The sequence below is a fragment of the Sycon ciliatum genome, chromosome 7 (assembly GCF_964019385.1).
Source record: "Sycon ciliatum chromosome 7, ocSycCili1.1, whole genome shotgun sequence".
Taxonomy (NCBI): Eukaryota; Metazoa; Porifera; class Calcarea; order Leucosolenida; family Sycettidae; genus Sycon; species Sycon ciliatum.
In genome coordinates this window covers 15,767,440-15,791,408 of record NC_088649.1, presented here as the reverse complement: position 1 = coordinate 15,791,408, position 23,969 = coordinate 15,767,440, and the positions used below count along the sequence as shown (strand labels likewise).

Sequence of the window (23,969 nt, the reverse complement as noted above, 5' to 3'; positions counted from 1 at the left end):
AATGGGATTTCAGGATGTGGCATCTAGGCAAAATGCAGATAATGCCGGTAGAATAATTGGCAGAATTCGGTACTTTTTCTGGTAAGTTTCATGTATGTTTTGTAAGTGGATAAAGGAATGGAGCAGAATTCGAGGAATTGCCCACCAGTAGGTTTGTATGGTTCTGCCAATTTCACTGCTTATAACATCCCTATGCTTTTTTGCCTAGGTCATCAAGGCGGTAGACGGTGTCGTATTACCCTCGACCGTACCTGTCCCGTACCTGTCCCGTACCGTACTGTGCCATCAAAGACGGCTGGCCACAATGCATATTCAAATAGGGCTTTCAAATGCAAGATCATAACTTGAAGCTACTTGGAAGAATTAGTATGTATGCGAAGTGTATTGGGGGGGGGGGGGGGGTTGCATGCAGGGCGATAGTGCTTGTTCGAATCCCAGGTTATGTCTTAAAAAAAAAGGAAAATTTTATATGAATTTATAACATCCGTATGCTTTTTTTGTCTAGGTTATCAAGGCAAAAAAGCATAGCGTAGGGCCCTGATTTTCCAAGCTCTCTCGTTGTAATCTGCAATGAACTGTCATTAAAACAGAAACAGAAAAATAATAAGGCACCCATTTTGATAGTCCAGGGGATGGCCCACGCCAGGTAAAGAGAATAAATAGAGAAAAGAAAAGACGAATATTTCACAGGAAGTACAAGTACAATAGGGATACAGTGCAAGTAGGTAGTTCTCACAACGCAAAGCCACACTGCGCAACAGCCAAAGCTGCTGACCGGTTCTGATCAACAGCAGAGGAAGAGGCTGGACGTCGATGACCACGAATGGCAGCGGCAGCTACTCGGATTAGGGCAAAGCCCAACCTCACTCGAAGAAAGGCAATCACAGACGAGAAAGACTCTCCTGTCTTCTCCGATACCATGGACGCAACCCTACGGTAGAGAGCCTTCGCTACTTTGCTTTGCCCGCCAGTGCAACTGAGAACGATGGGGACAAATGATGCATGCTTGATGTGCAAAACTCGTGCTTCGTAGCTTTGACGCTTCTCCTTCTCGTGTCTGGCATAGACGGACACCAGGGAGGCGGGGTTTCGGTTTGAACGAGCATAAGGGTTAAACACCCTAACATCGAAGAATGTTTGCTCAAACCTACTTCCCCATACTCCACTGGCACCCACATCCAGCCGTGCACCTCCATAGATGTACATTTACTTGCAAGCTGTAGAGACACTAACACATCCATTCCCGACGAATTCAGCGTTCAACATTTTCTTCAGACTTCGTAGGTCACACTTTGTGTGAATCTACACAGGCGGGTGGGTAAAAGCCCTCACTGTAACCCACACACTCGACCTACAAACTAGTACGACAAAATAGAGTAATAAGATATTCTTCCAGGAAGTGATATACATCCTATCAAAAACCTACTTTGTTCTCCCAGAGATTTGTTGGATAATCAACTTGTTCACCTACCTGCCGGGCTGTTCAAAGCCACAACCAAATTACAAAACCTGTAAGTCATGTTGTGCATGTACCGTAAAAAGGCATTTTTGTCGTAGTTCTGTTCTTTGGAGATGTGGCAAATGCGATTTGGGGATTTTGCATCTCGTTGATTGATCTCATTTATCCTGACCACCCTTTATGACCCGAATCTGACGCCGCTCGTGGAAGACTTTTCCAGGTGGAACTCCGTGCTGGTAGTACTTGACAAAGTATGCTTCTGGTAGCTGCAGGGGGCCATAACTCGGTAAACTCTTCTCATTACTATTTTTTAATACCTTTGCAACATTTGAATGAAATCTACACGGCCATTATGTTTGACTTTAATGCTTTTTGTCCACCACACACGTTAGCCAATATTGGATTCAGTAAACCGTGCTCCTAGTTCCTTCACATTGGTTCGATATCGAATATCTAATGTTTAGTGTATGAACCACATAGTTGGCTGTACTTCTTGAAGAAATGAAGAAAATCTATCTGGCCACTTTCGGAAAAAACCCGGCGAAGTATGGATATTTGCTTTCGGAGCCAAATGAGATTGTTAGTATGGGCAGCCAAGAACCCTGAGAAGAAAGCCCAGCCACCCTATTCGGCTTGGCTTGACTGCAGAAATCACCACTCAAATACAGTAGAGGCAAAATGCTGGGATATGTGTTTGTGCAACATACTCCAACAAACCAGAAATGTCAAATCAGGTTTTAACTATGAAGATATGTTTCAATCCTTCCTAGTTTTCGGAACTGACAATATTCTGGTAGTAGAGCTGTGCAATTTTGAACAAAATCGATCAGGTCGTTTTTATGTTCCGATTTGGGTATGCAGGCATAGTGTGCTGGTCTAAGACCATGAATGAGAAACATAGGATACCAGGTTCAAGTCCTGCTTGGAAGCAGAAGGATTTTTTCCTACTTCTCCATACTCCACTGGCACCCACATCCAGCCGTGCACCTCCATAGATGTACATTTACTTGCAAGCTGTAGAGACACTAACACATCCATTCCCGACGAATTCAGCGTTCAACATTTTCTTCAGACTTCGTAGCTCACACTTTGTGTGAATCTACACAGGCGGGTGGGACACAGCCCTCATTGTAACCCACACACTCCAACGACAAACTAGTACGCAAAATAGAGTAATAAGATATTCTTCCAGGAAGTGATACACATCCTATTAAAATTCTACTTTGTTGTCCTAGAGTTTTGAAGGGTAATCAACTTTTTCACCTACCTGCCGGGCTGTTCAACACCACAACCAAATTACGAAACGTGTAAGTCATGGTGTGCATGTATTGGAAAAGAGATTTGTTTGCGTAGTTCTGTTCTTTTGAGATGTGGCAAATGTATATAGCACGGTATAAAGAGATTCTTCTAGGAAGTGATATACATCCTATCAAAAATCTACTTTGTTCTCCCAGGAATTTGTGGAATAATAAACTTGTTGACCTACCAGCCGGGCTGTTCAATGTGACAACCGAATTAGAATACCTGTAAGTCATGTTGTGCGTGTATCGTAAAAAGGCGTTTTTGTTGGAGTAGTTCTCTTCTTTTAGGATGTGGCGAATGGGATTTCGGGATGTGGCATCTAAGCAAAATGCAGATAATGCCGGTAGAAAAATTGGCAGAATTCCATGATCCATGCACGTGTGTGCGAACACACCCGTACGCCAAGCTACCGGCCGTATTCGTAGTTGCCATGCACATTTGCTTTACGACTTGCGAAACCTGAATTCTGTTTTCAACGAAACCATTACGAGACGAATCAAACTTTCGTTTCGCATTCGATTCGTAGCAAATGTGAAAGGTCCCTAATATGATACACCAGAGAGTTAAGGGACAATAGTTACTTTAACGTTGTGTTTTAGTTCGAAACCATAATTCAAGAGCGTCCTAAAAACGGCTACTGAATTCTAACTACCAGTGGAAAGACCAGTCCTTTTCTCCAAGGACAAACAGCAAAAGGCCCCAGCCAGCCAGAAAAGAGGGACCCAGAAAAGGATACGAGAAATAAAATGGGGAATACTACCGTACTGCGCAGTAGAGCGCAGACGAACCGCGCGAGCGGGTACGTGACATAAATGAAGTGTGAGCAGGACTAGAGTACGATTATGTTACAGTTCAAGCTGACAGAACACGTGCAGTGCTACACCGTAGCCGTGTACCACGTGGAAGCAAACAGAAGTAGAGGAGACACGGGATAGTAGACATGAACTCAGGGTCAAACTTATAAGCGTGTAACGTGAATGCACGCAGTATAATTATGGAGACCAGAGAAAGACACAGAGCTCAGTGCGTACCGAGTACTACACACTTAACTCGTACACTTGAATGTCACGACACTCCCAGCGGAAAGAGAAAAACAAAACAAAGGATGAAGTAGAGAAGCATGCCTTGCCGTTGCTGCTGTTGGATCATGTTGTCGTATTTGACCTTGAGTTCCGGCTCGGCTGCTAGGCGCTTAGATAGAGACCGGAAACGACCAAGTGCGACACCAAAGTTGTCTGGCAGTAGATGGGCATTGGATTGCCAGGGCCAGCTGACTTCATACCTCTGACCGTCAAACGTTACAGTGGAGTTGAATTGCTGCATGGCTAGGTCGTTGTTCGTCAGATCGGCTGAATCCTGGTTGCCAATGCAGTCTAAGTCGCACAGATCTGGAATGGTGCACGAGTCGGGAGTCGCATCAGTTAAAGAAATGATAGCTGGCATGGCTGTGCTGCTTATCGGTGCAGCTGAGGGCTTGGAGTGACGTGTTCGGCCAGTCACCACAAAACCGACTGTGGTGGGCAGAAGCTGCAGTCCTGACGGAAGTCCTCTGGTGCTCCCCATCATAAACTCCCAGTGGAAATCTGTACTGATCAAGACGTCTATCTGACGGTCGACTTCTTGTAGGTTGATAGTGTCCGCCAAGTTGTCTGTGCCAAGTTCTTGGAGTGCCATGATATCCGCTGCTGGGATACCCTGCTGAGAGATAGTGTTGGTGATATGTGGCAACACACTGGCTTCGATTTTTTTGGATGAGCCATCCTTCAATCGCAGACCAAGACCCACAACTCGGACCTTCCGTTGCGTCTTCCTTGCATGACCGAAGGTAGATAAAGAGAGCCACTCATAGCGTGCCGCATCTGCTGGAATGGTGTCTGCCAACTTTTCTGTCAGATAAGAGCGGTGACTGGCAGGATCGAAGAGAACTGTCGCCATGACTGTGGAGCCGTCTGCACTCTCAATCGGAACTCTCGCTGTTTGCAAGTAAACATCACCACTTGCGATAGACGACTGAAGTGCAGCAGTGGGCTGCGTTTGAGGGGCTGCTGTGTCAGCAGCTATGACGACACTGGTTGATGCTGCACTAGCCGTTGTTGTGCTAGATGCTGGTGCCTCGTGAGCCGCAGGTTGATCAGCTACCAGGTTGGTACTGTTGCCAGATTTCTGTTGAGATTCAGGGCAGATCGTGACATGATGGTGACCCTTGCGAGAACACACATTACACTTGTGGGTGGCCTTGCACTGAGTTGACCGGTGCCCTGTGCGCAAACACACAAAGCAAAGCTCCTGTTCAATCAGTTGTTCTTTCCGCTGTGCTACTGTTACGTATTTCGTGCAGCTCTTGTCCAGGTAAGGTCCGCCGCAGAATGCACATCCTCTCATATTGCTGGCATTCCAGTCTCCATCAGACTTGTTCCTGCTCATAAACTTGCGTGCGCCCGTCACCAGTGCACCTGCAGAATAGCGAGTGGCATCTTCTGCTGTAGTGCCGCCTGTGTTCGGCGCGAGAACTTGCGAAACCACAAGTTATCAAGAGTGAAAGGCCTTCTCGCTTGTGACATTGTGTTCGTTTCAATGCAGTTGTATCCCGACTCCGCCGTACCACTGATGTTTACGACGTGGTATACGCTACAGGTGCTATGTGCGGTTTGCTGTGTGCGCTGTAGTTGTATGTTGTATGTGTATGCTTTTCTCTTATACGCTGTCATTTTCACGCTATAACTACCTGGTGGTTTTAGTGTTAGTTATTCATTATTGTTAGTCGTTCGAAGTCAATAATTTTTCTAATGTGGAGAGTGAATAGTTGTCCTCGTGCCGTGTGGTCGTTCGTTCCTTTTACTTAAGAGAACCAACACTCACTAAGATCAGTAAATCGGGCATTCGTGCTGTTCTGCATTGGCCACCTCGTACCCCAACTTTTTTTCCAACTCTGACACCCGCCTTCTGTCATGCATCTCTCTCTTTTCCACTTTCTGCTTTCTGAGTTTTGTTTTGGTCTTTGTTGCCAAGTTATCAACAAACTTCCAACACGCAGCGCTCTCTTGTACATATTGTATTCTATTTTTGCCTTTCCGCCTTGTACATGCCGCTCTTCCTTTCTTTTCTCTCTTTTTCTTTTTATTGTGCTTCGCGCCTCCCGGCCTTACCAATGGCGGGGGAGTACTGTAGCGAACTGACATCACTATCACATCATAAGCATGCGCAAAATCATAAAACATTCTCTGAGGCGTCACCTTCTTTGTTGTCCAGTTGGCCTTTGTAGCCGTCGTCTAGGGCCCGACGTAAAACCCCTGAGCCTCTACCATCTACCTCCATCAATAGAGTGATTCTACTCTACCAGGAAGCTAAAAACGAACGCAGCCTAGAAGGCGGACTGGGGGCTGGGGACTCTCTTGGTGCTTCAATGGCTATCCGGGATGCGTAGGAATTCCCCCTAGCACGTACTGCAGCTGGCTCCGATGATTTTTCCTTTCACGTTGGAATTAGACGTTCTTTTCCTGGAGAGCCCGAATCTCCTCTCGAAAGTGCGCAATGGCGGCTTCCTTTTTCTGTTCTTTGGAGGCTGTTAGACTTTTCAGGTCCGCAATATCTTCCCAAGAAGACGCACTGTCTCCCTCAGCTGATTCATGATCGTAAGCATACTGATGCTGGCGGCTTGAGGGTCCATTGGTAGCCCAGTCTGTAATGCTACTCGATCATTTGGCTGGATTTTTTTCCCGGAGTGCTCCGACGAGCTGAACTCGGCTGAGGCTGGCCAAGTTCACATTGTTGGCCCTTGCTAGGCTTTCTGTCCCTAGCTATCCAGAATACCAACTCTATGGTAGCCATACTCTCCCTGGGAGAGCAGGGAATTGGACGTAAACGAACCTACAACTGCGCAGGGAACGACGAAAACGATTTCATGCCCCAGGGGCTGCTGTGGCTGTCGACGTCAGCGAGAACATCTGGCGTGTCGTTGACGTACGCCTGGAAAAGTGTTGGTCCAAGAATGCTTCCCTCGGGGACTCCAGCGGTGGTCGTGTACGTAGATGACGTACGCCTCCAACGAGGCACTGTAAGGAACGGGTGTCGAGGGACGAGGCCAGCCATCTCTGAAGCAGACCATTAATGCCTAGGCTACGCATCTTGTGGAGGAGGCCGACATGTGAGACACGATCAAACGCTCCTGTGATGTCCACAGCAAGGATACGCACCGTCCTCCACAGCCCACAGCGCTTGCCCAGGCAGTTTGGAGAGCTTGCAAAGTGTCTGATGTTCGGAGGCCTCCGCGAAATCCAAACTGGTGCGACGTGAGCAGATGGTGGTCCTCAAAATAGTTTACGATGTGTCTGTTTACTAGAGTTTCCATGATTTTCGAGATTATGCACAGTAAGGATATGGGCCTGTAGTTGAGCGGGAAGGTCGCTTGTGGATCAGAACCACGTTGGCTGTCTTCCACATCCTAGGTTGGACTCCAGACCGGAAGCATAAGACAAATAATTTGGACAGTGGCTCTGCAAGCTCGTGAGCACATTCTTTAAGGACGCAAGCAGAAATACTGTCAGGCCCTGTAGCCTTGGAGACGTTGAGCTTTGCCAGGAGGCGGCACATAGACTCTGGGCGGAAGCGGATGGTGCGAAGAGGGGGAGCATCTGAGGGAGCAGGGTTCAGTAGGTCAGCCTCCACAAGGTCTGGACCGGCACATGCTACATTTCTTTGAGAAGAAGCGGGGCGAATGCCTCGGCTTTCCCTGAGCTCGTTGCCCACTCGCGGCCGTCAGAGTTGACAATTAGGGGAATTTCGAGCTGTGTGCAGTTGCCAGCGGCGTTCTTCAACTTCGTCCACCACTGTTTGTCTCTAAGGGACCCAGATGAGAGGCAGCGACAGAGGCTGTGCTCCTTTGCACGTCGTGATCGGAACTGAATGGCGATCGCTACAGTCACGGAATTGAATGCCTGCTGAAGTACTGGGTCATAAGGGTGTTTTCTCCGGTTGCGCCAGTGCTTTTTCTTCTCCCTCTCGATCTGGGTACATTCAGGCATCCACCATACCGGATCGGAAGGCCTCGTTTCCAGAACTTTGGATGGGACAAATTATGCAACAGCTGCAGTTATCGAAGCGGTAACTTGCTCACAGGAAATTTCCTCCGTGATGATATCACCCCATTCCACGTTGCGAAGGTGCGCCCTGAGGCGATCCCAGTCTGCCCTGTTGTTCACGTCTATGGAGCACATCAGAAAAGTCTGAGAGTACAACTGCATTGTCAGATCGACCGACGGGTGGAAGTGTACGGGTAGTTACTGGGAACGTGAATGTTGACATTATGAGCTCTAGCGGGTTGTCTCCAAGGGTAACATGCTGAAAAAGAAGATGGGCAGCAGGTATCTTCGAGAGCCTCGCCTGCAGGCGTAGTTTTCGAGCTGTTCAACCAAGCCTGGTTGTGCACGTTGAAATCGCCAGCTAGGATAATGTGGGGGCCCTGCTGTCTAGCTTCTGGGAGGATGGTGTCGGGATGGTCAATTAGGGTGAGATCGCCAGGGGCACAGGACTCCGGCCGATACACTGCTCCCAAGGCGGTGCGCAGACCTGGGCCCAGCTGGAGAGAAAACCAGATGATCTCATGTGCGGAGGACATGAGTTCAGTGATGAGCATGGAGGGGAGTGACGACTTCACCCAGATGGCTACCCCTCCCCCGTGTGCCGTTCTGTCCAACCAAAATGGTGAGCTGTATCCAGGGAAACTAATGTCATAGGGAAGTACTTTCTCCGCAGTGAACTTCGTTTCTGTCACAATTGCGACGTCGGGCTGATGCTGCAGGAGTGCGTGCTGTAGGTCCGGAAGTTTGCTGGCTAGGCCGAAAGCGTTTGTGCAGAGAATACGAAGATGCTTGCTACCCTTCATTGCAGGAGGAGGTAATTAAAGAGGGGAGTGGAATTTGGCATAAGCCTGTGCATGGCTACATGTATGGCTAAGGGTCCTAAAAATCTAATGAAATACCTAAAAGGTGTGGAGAACAACGTCACTGTAGGCTAGGATTGAGTATCCTGTCACACCAGATGGCTGAGGCATGAGCCCTATGCTGGGGCAAGGGGTTGGCTGTGGCCAGGGTCGATGTTGTTGCTCTTTTTTATTTTTGGAATTTTAGAAATCAGGTGAGGATTCCGCACTGGGACTAGCTCTCCTGCATTGTTCGGAGGTAATCCAGTGGTTTGCTGGCTGTTTAGACATGTCTGTGTTAGACACCAGTGAGGATAGGAGATCTTCAGCACGCGCCGAATCTGGGTGATTGCATGTTGTGGTGGTATGAGTGGTTGTGTCGGTGTGCAGTGAGGTTAGATGTTGTCGTACCTGTACCTGTGCTGCCTGGCGGCGTTTCCGGGTGCACAGTCGTGCTGGTTGCCGACATGGGCGATATAATGTCTTGTTCGTACTGGTCGTTGACTGGGTCATTTGGTGCGAGCTGGAGAGCAGGTCCGCTTTCGGAGTGGTGTTGGCACCGTTTTGGATACGGCGCTGGCGTGGGTCAAACTCTGGGCCGCTTTTGGTGCCGAATCGGCATGGTGAGAGTCAGTTTCAGCTCCGCTGTTCCGCTCTTTGCTGCCCGTGCTGCTGCTGCTGCTGCCATACGTGGAGGTGTGTGCACTGCGACAGTTTAGGCTTTATTCCATCAAGAATGGGTTGAGACATTTTCGAAATTTGGGAAATAGCTCAAAACCCACTCGTAGCGGTCATGACGAGTAGACCCATCCGAACTCATGAGACACGAACATGTTTCACATTGTCACGACTGGTCTCTAAACCAGCTCCCCCTTCGCGTAGTAGTTTCACGGCTTGCTAATGGTCCCTAGTCATAACTCGTGACAGGTTGTCCTTCTCCTCTTTTATCATAATATATTGGCTCACCATCGGAGTAAAACTATTTAAAATCATAACTTATTGTTTTACTGCTTATATACACAGTTTCCTCTGAGACAAGAATGCGACAATACTCATAAAAGGACTTTACGAAAATCTTGAAAGTTTTGGTTTCACAAGTATACTTTCAAGCCTTCTCATCAGGTGAAATGCAGGCAAAGGAAAAGGAAAAGGAACACTGAATTAAGTACGGTAAGGAGGTGGTCAAGCAGCGCAAAGAAGAAGATAGCTAAAGTAAACAGCGAAAATGCGTGACCTATACACATAGCAATAATGACACAAAAATGCAAGTGCGAGAAAACTCAATCAGCGTGACATGTAATGCGACAACAAGAGACAATCACTGGACATAACTAACGAGGTTTTGACAACCTACCTAACAGCCTAAGTGTGAATTTAATTTGCTTATGCTTGCTTGCACAGGTTGGGTTTTTTCTGTATACGGCTTCAAAACAATCTAGCACTGCGTACACATGACACAATCGAACAAAATCATCTGAATACACAGCACAACAATCAGGGTGCTCAAACAAATGACTAGCAATGGACGACTCATACTTATCAGAACTAACATCAGAATAATCAGCATGTGCCGTGGACACATCCGATACCAAATGGCTAGTCGTGTGGACCCTAGCCATTGAAACCGTTCAACATTTTCTTCAGACTTCGTAACTCACACTTTGTGTGAATCTATACAGGCGGGTGGGACGCAGCCCACCCACACACTCCACCTACAAACAAGCACGCAATATTCTTCCAGGACCATACATCCTATCCAAATTTTACTTTGTTCTCCCAGAGATTTGGAGGACAATCAACTTGTTTACCTACCTGACGGGCTGTTCAAAGCCACAACCAAATTACAATACCTGTAAGTCACGTTGTGAATGTACCGTAAAAAGGCGTGTTTGTCATAGTTCTTTTGAGATGTGGCAAATGGGATTTCGGGATATAGCATCTCGTTGATTGATCTCATGTACCCGTTATGACCCAAATCTGACGCCGCTCGTGGAAGACTTTTCCAGGTAGAACTCCGTGTTGTAAGCAAAGAGCTGAGATAGTGTCTTTACAAGTTCCATTGCGCATTCCTTCAAGAAAGAAACTAGCTCTTGCGATTTCTTTTCCACTTAGCCACCTATTTAACCCCTCCTTTACCACAGGCAAGTTCCCTATCGACTGGAAACTGGCTAAATTTGTGCCTATGTACAAGTGAAAAGGCAGCAAATCCCAAGCGAGTAACTATCGCCCAATTTCCCTCCTGTCCTGTATTTCCAAACTTTGCGAACGGCTCTTCTTCAATCAATTATATAATCATATTTCTCCTGCTCTGGATCCCGCGCAATCTGGGTTTCGTCGTGGTGACTCGACCACTCTACAGCTCACCAAGCTGATCCAAAACATTGCCGACCATCGTCATATGGGGCGGAAAGTTGCCATATGCTTTTTCGACCTCGAGAAAGCTTTCGACACCGTGTGGCACTGTGCATTACTTGCTAAACTTTCCAAAGTTTTCGGTGTGTGTGTGTGGCGCAGCGCTAGAGTGGATTAGAGACTACCTATCCGACAGAACGCAAGTTGTCTTTGTAGGTGGACTACTCTCAGATGCCTCACCTGTTCTGTCCGGAGTGCCGCAGGGATCCATCCTAGGGCCCCTCCTTTTCCTAGTGTATATTAATGATCTTCCCAGTCATGTTGAAGGTGTGTCCTTATTTGCTGACGATAATGCACTGCTCCAGTTCAATGAGTGTCTAGAGAGGCTGCGAGAGGCTGCGAGACAGTCTCCAGTGCGGCATCAACGAAGTCCATCCGTGAATGACTACCTGGAGATTAAGACCTAATATCGCCAAGACTGAGATATTATTCCTGCCGAAGTCAGAGCCAACCTATGCATTTACTCTTCCCGGATCCCTCACAGACCTCACAGTGGTAAAGCAACACAAGCATCTTGGTTTGGTCATTGAGTCAGACTTACTGATTAGTAGACATGTCGACTATATCGACTGAAAGTCCTGCTGCTGCTGCTGCTGCTGCTACTGCTACTGCTACCACTACCACTACCACTACCACTACCACTGCCACTGCCACTGCCACTGCCACTGCCACTGCCACTGCCACTACCACTACCACTGCCACTGCCACTGCCACTGCCACTGCCACTGCCACTGCCACTGCCACTGCCACTGCCACTGCCACTGCCACTGCCACTGCCACTGCCACTGCCACTGCCACTGCCACTGCCACTGCCACTGCCACTGCCACTGCCACTGCCACTGCCACTGCCACTGCCACTGCCACTGCCACTGCCACTGCCACTGCCACTGCCACTCCTACTGCTACTGCCACTGCTACTGCTACTGCTACTGCTACTGCCACTGCCACTGCCACTGCCACTGCCACTGCCACTGCCACTGCCACTGCCACTGCCACTGCCACTGCCACTGCCACTGCCACTGCCACTGCCACTGCCACTGCCACTGCCACTGCCACTGCCACTGCCACTGCCACTGCCACTGCCACTGCCACTGCCACTGCCACTGCCACTGCCACTGCCACTGCCACTGCCACTGCCACTGCCACTGCCACTGCCACTGCCACTGCCACTGCCACTGCCACTCCCACTGCCACTGCCACTGCCACTGCCACTACCACTACCACTACCACTACCACTACACGTACCACTACCACTACCACTACCACTACCACTACCACTACCACTACCACTACCACTACCACTACCACTACCACTACCACTACCACTACCACTACCACTACCACTACCACTACCACTACCACTACCACTACCACTACCACTACCACTACCACTACCACTACCACTACCACTACCACTACCACTACCACTACCACTACCACTACCACTACCACTACCACTACCACTACCACTACCACTACCACTACCACTACCACTACCACTACCACTACCACTACCACTACCACTACCACTACCACTACCACTACCACTACCACTACCACTACTACTACTACTACTACTACTACTACTACTACTACTACTACTACTACTACTACTACTACTACTACTACTACTACTACTACTACTACTACTACTACTACTACTACTACTACTACTACTACTACTACTACTACTACTACTACTACTACTACTACTACTACTACTACTACTACTACTACTACTACTACTACTACTACTACTACTACTACTACTACTACTACTACTACTACTACTACTACTACTACTACTACTACTACTACTACTACTACTACTACTACTACTACTACTACTACTACTACTACTACTACTACTACTACTACTACTACTACTACTACTACTACTACTACTACTACTACTACTACTACTACTACTACTACTACTACTACTACTACTACTACTACTACTACTACTACTACTACTACTACTACTACTACTACTACTACTACTACTACTACTACTACTACTACTACTACTACTACTACTACTACTACTACTACTACTACTACTACTACTACTACTACTACTACTACTACTACTACTACTACTACTACTACTACTACTACTACTACTACTACTACTACTACTACTACTACTACTACTACTACTACTACTACTACTACTACTACTACTACTACTACTACTACTACTACTACTACTACTACTACTACTACTACTACTACTACTACTACTACTACTACTACTACTACTACTACTACTACTACTACTACTACTACTACTACTACTACTACTACTACTACTACTACTACTACTACTACTACTACTACTACTACTACTACTACTACTACTACTACTACTACTACTACTACTACTACTACTACTACTACTACTACTACTACTACTACTACTACTACTACTACTACTACTACTACTACTACTACTACTACTACTACTACTACTACTACTACTACTACTACTACTACTACTACTACTACTACTACTACTACTACTACTACTACTACTACTACTACTACTACTACTACTACTACTACTACTACTACTACTACTACTACTACTACTACTACTACTACTACTACTACTACTACTACTACTACTACTACTACTACTACTACTACTACTACTACTACTACTACTACTACTACTACTACTACTACTACTACTACTACTACTACTACTACTACTACTACTACTACTACTACTACTACTACTACTACTACTACTACTACTACTACTACTACTACTACTACTACTACTACTACTACTACTACTACTACTACTACTACTACTACTACTACTACTACTACTACTACTACTACTACTACTACTACTACTACTACTACTACTACTACTACTACTACTACTACTACTACTACTACTACTACTACTACTACTACTACTACTACTACTACTACTACTACTACTACTACTACTACTACTACTACTACTACTACTACTACTACTACTACTACTACTACTACTACTACTACTACTACTACTACTACTACTACTACTACTACTACTACTACTACTACTACTACTACTACTACTACTACTACTACTACTACTACTACTACTACTACTACTACTACTACTACTACTACTACTACTACTACTACTACTACTACTACTACTACTACTACTACTACTACTACTACTACTACTACTACTACTACTACTACTACTACTACTACTACTACTACTACTACTACTACTACTACTACTACTACTACTACTACTACTACTACTACTACTACTACTACTACTACTACTACTACTACTACTACTACTACTACTACTACTACTACTACTACTACTACTACTACTACTACTACTACTACTACTACTACTACTACTACTACTACTACTACTACTACTACTACTACTACTACTACTACTACTACTACTACTACTACTACTACTACTACTACTACTACTACTACTACTACTACTACTACTACTACTACTACTACTACTACTACTACTACTACTACTACTACTACTACTACTACTACTACTACTACTACTACTACTACTACTACTACTACTACTACTACTACTACTACTACTACTACTACTACTACTACTACTACTACTACTACTACTACTACTACTACTACTACTACTACTACTACTACTACTACTACTACTACTACTACTACTACTACTACTACTACTACTACTACTACTACTACTACTACTACTACTACTACTACTACTACTACTACTACTACTACTACTACTACTACTACTACTACTACTACTACTACTACTACTACTACTACTACTACTACTACTACTACTACTACTACTACTACTACTACTACTACTACTACTACTACTACTACTACTACTACTACTACTACTACTACTACTACTACTACTACTACTACTACTACTACTACTACTACTACTACTACTACTACTACTACTACTACTACTACTACTACTACTACTACTACTACTACTACTACTACTACTACTACTACTACTACTACTACTACTACTACTACTACTACTACTACTACTACTACTACTACTACTACTACTACTACTACTACTACTACTACTACTACTACTACTACTACTACTACTACTACTACTACTACTACTACTACTACTACTACTACTACTACTACTACTACTACTACTACTACTACTACTACTACTACTACTACTACTACTACTACTACTACTACTACTACTACTACTACTACTACTACTACTACTACTACTACTACTACTACTACTACTACTACTACTACTACTACTACTACTACTACTACTACTACTACTACTACTACTACTACTACTACTACTACTACTACTACTACTACTACTACTACTACTACTACTACTACTACTACTACTACTACTACTACTACTACTACTACTACTACTACTACTACTACTACTACTACTACTACTACTACTACTACTACTACTACTACTACTACTACTACTACTACTACTACTACTACTACTACTACTACTACTACTACTACTACTACTACTACTACTACTACTACTACTACTACTACTACTACTACTACTACTACTACTACTACTACTACTACTACTACTACTACTACTACTACTACTACTACTACTACTACTACTACTACTACTACTACTACTACTACTACTACTACTACTACTACTACTACTACTACTACTACTACTACTACTACTACTACTACTACTACTACTACTACTACTACTACTACTACTACTACTACTACTACTACTACTACTACTACTACTACTACTACTACTACTACTACTACTACTACTACTACTACTACTACTACTACTATACTACTACTACTACTATACTACTACTACTACTACTACTACTACTACTACTACTACTACTACTACTACTACTACTACTACTACTACTACTACTACTACTACTACTACTACTACTACTACTACTACTACTACTACTACTACTACTACTACTACTACTACTACTACTACTACTACTACTACTACTACTACTACTACTACTACTACTACTACTACTACTACTACTACTACTACTACTACTACTACTACTACTACTACTACTACTACTACTACTACTACTACTACTACTACTACTACTACTACTACTACTACTACTACTACTACTACTACTACTACTACTACTACTACTACTACTACTACTACTACTACTACTACTACTACTACTACTACTACTACTACTACTACTACTACTACTACTACTACTACTACTACTACTACTACTACTACTACTACTACTACTACTACTACTACTACTACTACTACTACTACTACTACTACTACTACTACTACTACTACTACTACTACTACTACTACTACTACTACTACTACTACTACTACTACTACTACTACTACTACTACACTACTACTACTACTACTACTACTACTACTACTACTACTACTACTACTACTACTACTACTACTACTACTACTACTACTACTACTACTACTACCATTGTTATAATTATTATTGTCCAGATTGACGCAGGGACACTGAATCTCAGCCGGCAGCCTGTCGACACTGCACCAACAACGACGAGCGGACGCGACGTTGGTAGGAGGACCGGCAACCGCGAAAGCAGGTTATTGCCCACCGTACGAGGCAGAACGCCAGCCGAACACGCAATGCGCTGACGATGCTTGAATACCGGATGTCTTTATTGCGCTCTGCGAGCCGACCGGCAAGGGTCGCAAGGAAACGTGAGCACTCCGGCCCCGCCATCCCAACCGTGGGACCAACTAACCAACTCAGGGCCCATGAACGGCAAAAGAAGCAGCAGTTCGGTGCTAGGGTCACCGAAGTCGAGAGAGGCTCTTTCACCCCTCTTGTGTTCGCCACGAATGGGATGGCGGGGCCGGAGTGCTCACGTTTCCTGGCGACCCTTTCCGGTCGGCTCGCAGAGCGCAATAAAGACATCCGGTATTCAAGCATCGTCAGCGCATTGCGTGTTCGACTGGCGTTCTGCCTCGTACGGTGGGCAATAACCTGCAGATAACTAAAACTTTCTCGCATACGCTGTGTCGCGATATATATCATAATGGTAATTGTTATGCTGGACTTGCCACATTCACGGTACATGTATAATTATAGCCTGGCAGGGTCATTACCAATTTTAGTTTGATGATCGGTTAAGTTCGTGAAACTCGGAGTTACGAAACCGCAACTGCTCGTTCTGCTGTGTTTGTATCCCACTCTTTCCCTTTCGCAAATTGAGCCCTCTACGGACGGTGGATGAACTTCACATGGTAAAATATGGAACTAAATGTTTCCGCCGACATTGAAGCAGAAAATGCACCTGACCAAGAAATGGGAACAGTCCGAAGAAAAAATTGACTGTCACCACCAAGATTCAAACCAGGGACCCTCGCTTGTAGCCAGCGATGCTGTAACCACTGAGCTATGGTGTAGACGTCATCCCAGCAGAGACCGTCCAACATTTTCTTCAGACTTCGTACCTCATACTTTGTGTGAATCTACACCGGTTGGTGTGACGCAGACCTCACTGTAACCCGCACACTTCACGTACAAACTACTGTCGTGGACATGGAAATCCGGTTAATTGACTGGGGCCAGCGCCCTCAGAGTGCTCAGCACGTACAGAGCGTTGCATGCACTGCCATGCAGGGCACAGTCATGTGGATCCGATGCAAACACCCATATACGAATGGTACGGGGCCAGGCATCCTTTTTTTGGTATTTTTGATATGAGTATGTTGGAAGTCGACTTGGTCGAAGACGTGCGAAGCGTTTCCAACAAGTGGATGGCTTTCGCACTAAAGACCACAGCACTAGCCAATGGCTAGCTTTCCCACTAAAGAACACAGCACTCGCCAATGGCTAACCTTTGCGGAATCCCACCCCCCCCCTTCACCGCCACGTGTTAACCATTGCAACAAGAGTTGTGCAAAGAAGCATTCGTGGTGTAATCTGAGGAAGATGAGGAACGTCCCCAACCACCAGTATTTCCCTGGAAAAGAACTGTGCAGAAGAGAGCACATAGATGCGCTCTACCGACCTGGGTTAGGAAGCAGGCACGTTCATGACTTGACCGGCTATAAGAAAACCCCGGTAAGCGAGCAAAACATCAAAGCAATGGAGATACGAGCAGAAAGAGAAGGTCGAGGCTGGTGTTACAGTGAAGACGAAAGCGGGAAGTGGCGCTTAGCCCACACTAGGCCCTGATGGACTTCAGCACATACAGCATTTTGTTGAAAACAACCGCTATTCCAGCAGCGAGAAAGCAGCAGCCGACTTGGCTAATGTCGGTCCAGCAGTAGGTGCTAGGCAGGTGAGACGGGGCCTATCAGAATCCCATCGCATTGGCTTCCGCATAAGAAAGTCGTCCTCACAGAGGCACACAAGCTCCACCGTCTTGTGTGGGCAATCGTCCACCAAGACCATGCCTTCGACCAGACGGTATCCGCCGACGAAGCTTGCTTCGCTGCCTGCCCCGACGGTCGAATCATGTTCTGGTTTCCTCGCGATTCTGTGCCTGTTCTTGAGCAGTCACAGCATCCGGCGAAGGTGCACGTCCTCGGCGCTGTGTCTCTGTCACTTAACGCGCAGCAGCACATCCTCGACAACGGCATGCTGATCATTGCGTTTCAACCTGCTCGTTCACCAGACCTAAACCCGATCGAGAACATTTGGAGCTTGCTGAAACGATGAATGGCGGCACACAACTGCCAAACTGCAGATAAGCTGCACAAGGCTCGGATCTGCCGATGTGGCGAGTTTAGCAACATCCATGCCAAACCGTCTGCAGGAAGTCATCGCAAATAATGGTGGTCACAGCAGATACTAGCTTCCCAGCTTCCCAGCTACTGCAAATAAAACTATCATGGCAAGTATCAGGGCAAGAACACTAAAAACACTAAAAAGGAAGTTTTGCTTAGCGGAGGAAGTATACAAAATTCACAAATTTGAGGGAAAGACACAAACGGGGACAGTCTGAAGAAAAATTTCACTGTCACCACCAGGACTCGAACCAGGGATCCTCGCTTGTAGCCAGCGATGCTGTAACCACTGAGCTATGGTGTGGTCATCATCCCAGCAGAGTGCGTTCAACATTTTCTTCAGACTTCGTTCCTCACACTTTGTGTTAATCGACACTGGTGGGTGGGATGCAGACCTCACTGTTACCCACACACTTCACGTACAATGTAGCAGCAGGAGCAGCGACGGCAGGTGCAGCAGCTGTGGGAGCAGCAGCAGGTTGAGCCATAACTTGATGACTGACTAGGTAGACCACAGCCACCAATGTAGTGGGTACTAAAAACGAGACTGGCGTTCCATAAATAGTCAAGGGACGAGTTCACGCACCGCTGCCACCAATGTAGTGGTAGACGAGTGAAGGCACAGAGCACAAATTAACTTTTAATCGAACTTCAGGTACACGCCTGGATTGTTAGGTAAATAAAAGTAGCGTTCGTTCGTGGTTCTCCTCTTCCCAGAGCGCGGCACCGTGGCACTATGTGCAACGGGCGTGCAAGTTGCAAAGAAGCGAGTGTCAGTGGTCATTTCTGCTACAATGTCGGAGGGAAAACTTTATTCCGCGATTTATAACCCAGGGTACCTGACAGCCAAGGTCTTCCAGGCACAAGCAAGTTCGCCAAAAAAGAAGACACCAGTACTGCCTTCGTTTTCTGAGCGTGCAGAGAAGGACTTTCGCTTGAGACAGAGCACGCACTTTCGGGACAAGCTCTGGTCATCCTCTCGGTAGGACTACATACGGATCCGTACCATTAAGAGTTGCGTAGCCACTAAGGAGCGCATCGATGCAAATGCAAGGCTAGCCCGGAAGCTTGGCAAGCTTCGTGCAGAAGCTGGCCAGCAAGAGCATGAAATTACGCAAGCCGCATCAAAAGCCCAGCTTGGCGCTCGGACCAGTAGTGCGGCGACATGTGATGGATCCAGTGTCCAGCGGGCATTGGTTGTGGATGATTGTGTGCCGGACAGCACCAGGCGGATTCTGGAGCTTGGACCGAGCTTTGTTCCTTCGACAGGCAAGTTTACGGATCGTGAGCATTCGGAGGTGATTACGTCTGTCGAACGGATGGCCTACACGTTGCGCTGGCAGCAAGCCCAGCCTCAAGAGGTAGAGGTTTCAGACAACGAGACTGTTTCTGACACTGTGGGCGACTGGAAACTCTGGAAGATCAAGCAGCGTGGGTTTAAACAACCGCCAAAAAGGTGTGACGATGAAGAAAGGAAGTCAAGTACTTGCTTCAATTTGTTCTCAGTAACAATTTCTTCAGGTTCGGGGACAAATTTACCACCAGCTAGAGGGAGTTGCAATGGGCAATAATCTAGCACCACCATTCGCAATATTGTTCATGCATTCTCTGGAAACGCGCCTTCTTGCCGATTTACCGGTTCTGCCTGTGCTGTACAAACGGTACGTTTATGATGTGATCATTCTCTGGACCCACGGTGAGAAACGCCTCTTGGAGCTAATACAGCACTTCAATGCAGGACACGACCGACTCAAGTTCACCTACGAGCTCAGCAGTAGCAAAGGCTGGATTGATAACTTGGACGTGACGATTGCCATACAACAGTCGGGCCAGATGACGTACAAGCTCTTCCAAAATCCATGCAATAGTGGATTGCTGATAGACTACGCATTTGCTGTGTCCCATCACATCAAACTTGCAGTTGCCAAGTCTCAATTCTTTGAAAGAGCACAACGTCTGTCTTCCAATGACACCATGTGTGAAGAAAGTGAACAGAAAATTCAAGACCAACTTCAACTCAACTACTATCCAGAGAGCCTCATCATTAACCCTTTATGTACCGCGCATCTAATGTATGCGTAGGGTACTCCTCGTCAATGATGGACCTATAGGATAAAATCTAGACGCATTTTGTAAGTGCAAGTTATGTTTTTCTGAATCTATAGTAATGAATGGGTCCATTTGTCAACATACTGTAATCCAGCATGCAGCTATTAGTAGAGGGCATACACGGAATACCCAATTATGAGCCAATTGTGCGTAATTCTGACAATTGAGATCGCTACATTTGAAATAAAGTATAGACGTATCAGGGACAGCCATTGGGACGCACAGTGACAAAAGGATACCACAGGCACTAGTTGCATGCATGAACAGCAACAGAAGGGGCGGAAAACGGATGTATCGTCTAATTACCAGACGCAAACAATTGCGTCAAATATTCAAATTATTGCAATCATTTCAGATTTGAGATATGCAGTTTTTGCTGATCTACTCACGTCGAGCTAGGATTGGTGATTGAGAAGACAAGAAATAGTTACTAGGGGATGACCTCCGCCTGCCGTGATTTTATGCCATCGCTGCCCTCCCTCTCGCTGCTACTTGGAGAGCGAATGCTGTGATGGCTTCAGCGATGAAAATTGGCAGTTTCGATTCAGATTCTGAGGAGATATCGCTGCTTCAGCTCTCTCCAGGTGTCTACCACGACTAGAGGATGTCGACATTAGCTGGAGAAGGCTATATCTCTATTAGCAGCAGCGTGACGGAACGAAAACACGATCCAAATTGGCAAACTTATAGATATATCGCAGAGCGCTGCATTTGCCAAGCGCACTTTTCGCCGCGATCGGTCTCCATACTTTCAAATGGCGACCTACCCATATCATACATCAAAATGTTCAGTGGGATCTCAGCTGTCCACTGCAAAAACCGCGAGTCAATCAGAGAAAGGACGCCGCCGACCGGCGGGTTCAAGTGCGGCGCGCCGAACGGTAATTATATTTTTACGGTTCGAGATGGGCGCGGTACATAAAAGGTTAATGCCCGAGAAGCAGCAAGGAAACCCAAGCGTCGCCGCCGAGGTAATCCATGTTGTGCGTTTCTGAAGCTGTCATATAAGTCGGACAGGGTGCATCACAGCGTCAGCAAAGCTATCCGGAAGCACAAGCTACCAGTCCGGGTGGTTTACGAGCATGCGGGTAGCCTCAAATGTCAGCTCTGTCACTCAGCACAAAGTCCGCCCTGCTGCATTTAGGAGCCAAACATCAGAAAGACAAAGAGAAGAGGATGCCCAATGGGACCATGTCTAACTTGTAAGTCGGGTGGAGTGAAAATATGTTTGAGGAAGAATGTGATATACTGTCTGCAATGCAAGTTGTGCAGGGTAAAATACATCGGAGAGACGGGTCACACACTGGAGGCGAGACTGGAGGAACACAATGTTGAAGCTCGTGGCGCACTGTGGAGAAGCCATGGGGTGACCACCTGTGAGCTAAGCAAGCAGGGATCAACCTGAGTGTCAGGGACAGCATCTTCTCAGCAGTGTCTGTGATTGCAAGGTCCAGTGACAGGGCAAGCCGCAAATTGTGGGAGGCAGTGGTGATCAGAAACGAAGGCCCAGAGATCAACACCAGTGCTGGATGGTCATTACTCTACAACAGTCACACCATACGGTGAGAATAAAATATTTCAACACTGGTGATCTACAGTTGCGCGTGTGCCATATGAACTGTGCATGTGCTGTACTCATACGCATGCATGCTTACATCAAAGTGTAAAAACCGCACCAAACAAAGACAAGTGTAACATTCATTTCAGTTCAGCACAAGTAAAGAAGACGGAGATCGTTTCGAAGCAGTTTATTTCTTAACAGAACAGCAGTCTGCTTCGATTAGGGCTTCAACACGACGTGACATTGACTCCACGTATGGGGAAACCGTGTCAGGAGTCAACAAGTCCCACTCCAGGTGCAGTGCCTGCACCAGCTGGTCAGCATTCTCGCAGCGATGTGGAATTATTCTCTTCTTGTCAAATCTTGAGAAGAGCCCACACATTCCCGATTGGATTCATGTCGTGTACAACCTGACCCCGTACACATATGACTCCCGTGTATGCGGAACACAACCTGCTTCGTGTACACCAGCTCTTGCGTGAGACAGTGTGCTCAGCCGCTGATCAGCGCATTATTTGGAGATTTCGTCACTCCGACTAGGGCTGGCCAAACGCCCGGCTCCCAACAACATCTGCTGCAGCTTCCATCCAGAACTCATGCCGTGTCTCTTTCTGCTGCACGCGTTTGGAACAGTCTTCCACCTGATGCGAGAAACATCCCCCCCCCCCCCCTCCAGTTCAAGGGTGTGTTGCACGCGTATTGTCTTACTGTAGCGTGACAGCAAGCCCCCTTCCCTGTCTTGAATACTAGTATGTAGTAATCCTGATGCTCTGATACATACCGAGGCTAGCTGTATGCTCAGTCTCCGGCTAGCTGTATCCTCAGTCTATACATTCTTGATCTTATCTTCTTCTTTTTTCCTTTCTCGTTTCTTTAAAATGTTTTACTGCCAGAAGTGGTCTTCATATAAGGAGGCAGACATGCCTGTTCGTTGTTCGACTTTAAATAAATCCTACCAACCAACCAATGTCCGGCGAACAGGGAGGTTGAAACAGGATGTTGGGTACTCCTCTATCGAAAAAATCCTGCTGTGCTTGAGTGAAGTCAATGAAAGAAATTTTGAACTGTTTTTAGTATGCAACACGTGCACTCCGAACTTTTACGCGAGGTGCGTACCGTTGAGTTCATACACACAAATCGCCAGTGATGTAATGGGAGCTGGCTTCGCGCCAATTCGTGGCGCCGGATTTGCACTTCGGGCCGGATTTCACCGCGCAACTTAGGTGACAGTATTTTCTGGAAAACACTGACATGGTCACTTTCGTGTATTGCTATCGAATAGTCGTAGGAATTATCAGAAATCGAAAAAAACACGATCTTTGCTCAGTGCTGACCCTACTGATATTTGCACTGTGTAGATCTGCTCGCAGTATTTCTTCTCAATCTCTTCTCCTCCGAGGTTTAATCT

General features: G+C 46.2%; 1 protein-coding gene and 1 long non-coding RNA gene across 2 annotated transcripts in view; both read left to right on the top strand.

Moving 5' to 3' along the window:
* Positions 1-1,515, top strand: part of LOC135821646 (leucine-rich repeat-containing protein 15-like) — a 101,235-nt gene extending 99,720 nt beyond the window's left edge. The window contains exon 14 of the mRNA XM_065334645.1: positions 1,440-1,515. Coding sequence (XP_065190717.1) covers positions 1,440-1,515 — 76 coding nt within the window. The remainder of the gene's footprint in view (positions 1-1,439) is intronic.
* A 1,179-nt stretch (positions 1,516-2,694) lies between these two features.
* The window catches only part of LOC135821097 (uncharacterized), a 72,706-nt gene continuing 51,431 nt past the window's right edge, over positions 2,695-23,969 (top strand). Inside the window, exons 1-3 of the long non-coding RNA XR_010554297.1 lie at positions 2,695-2,766; positions 2,914-2,985; positions 10,459-10,530. This is a non-coding gene — a long non-coding RNA (uncharacterized LOC135821097). The remainder of the gene's footprint in view (positions 2,767-2,913; positions 2,986-10,458; positions 10,531-23,969) is intronic.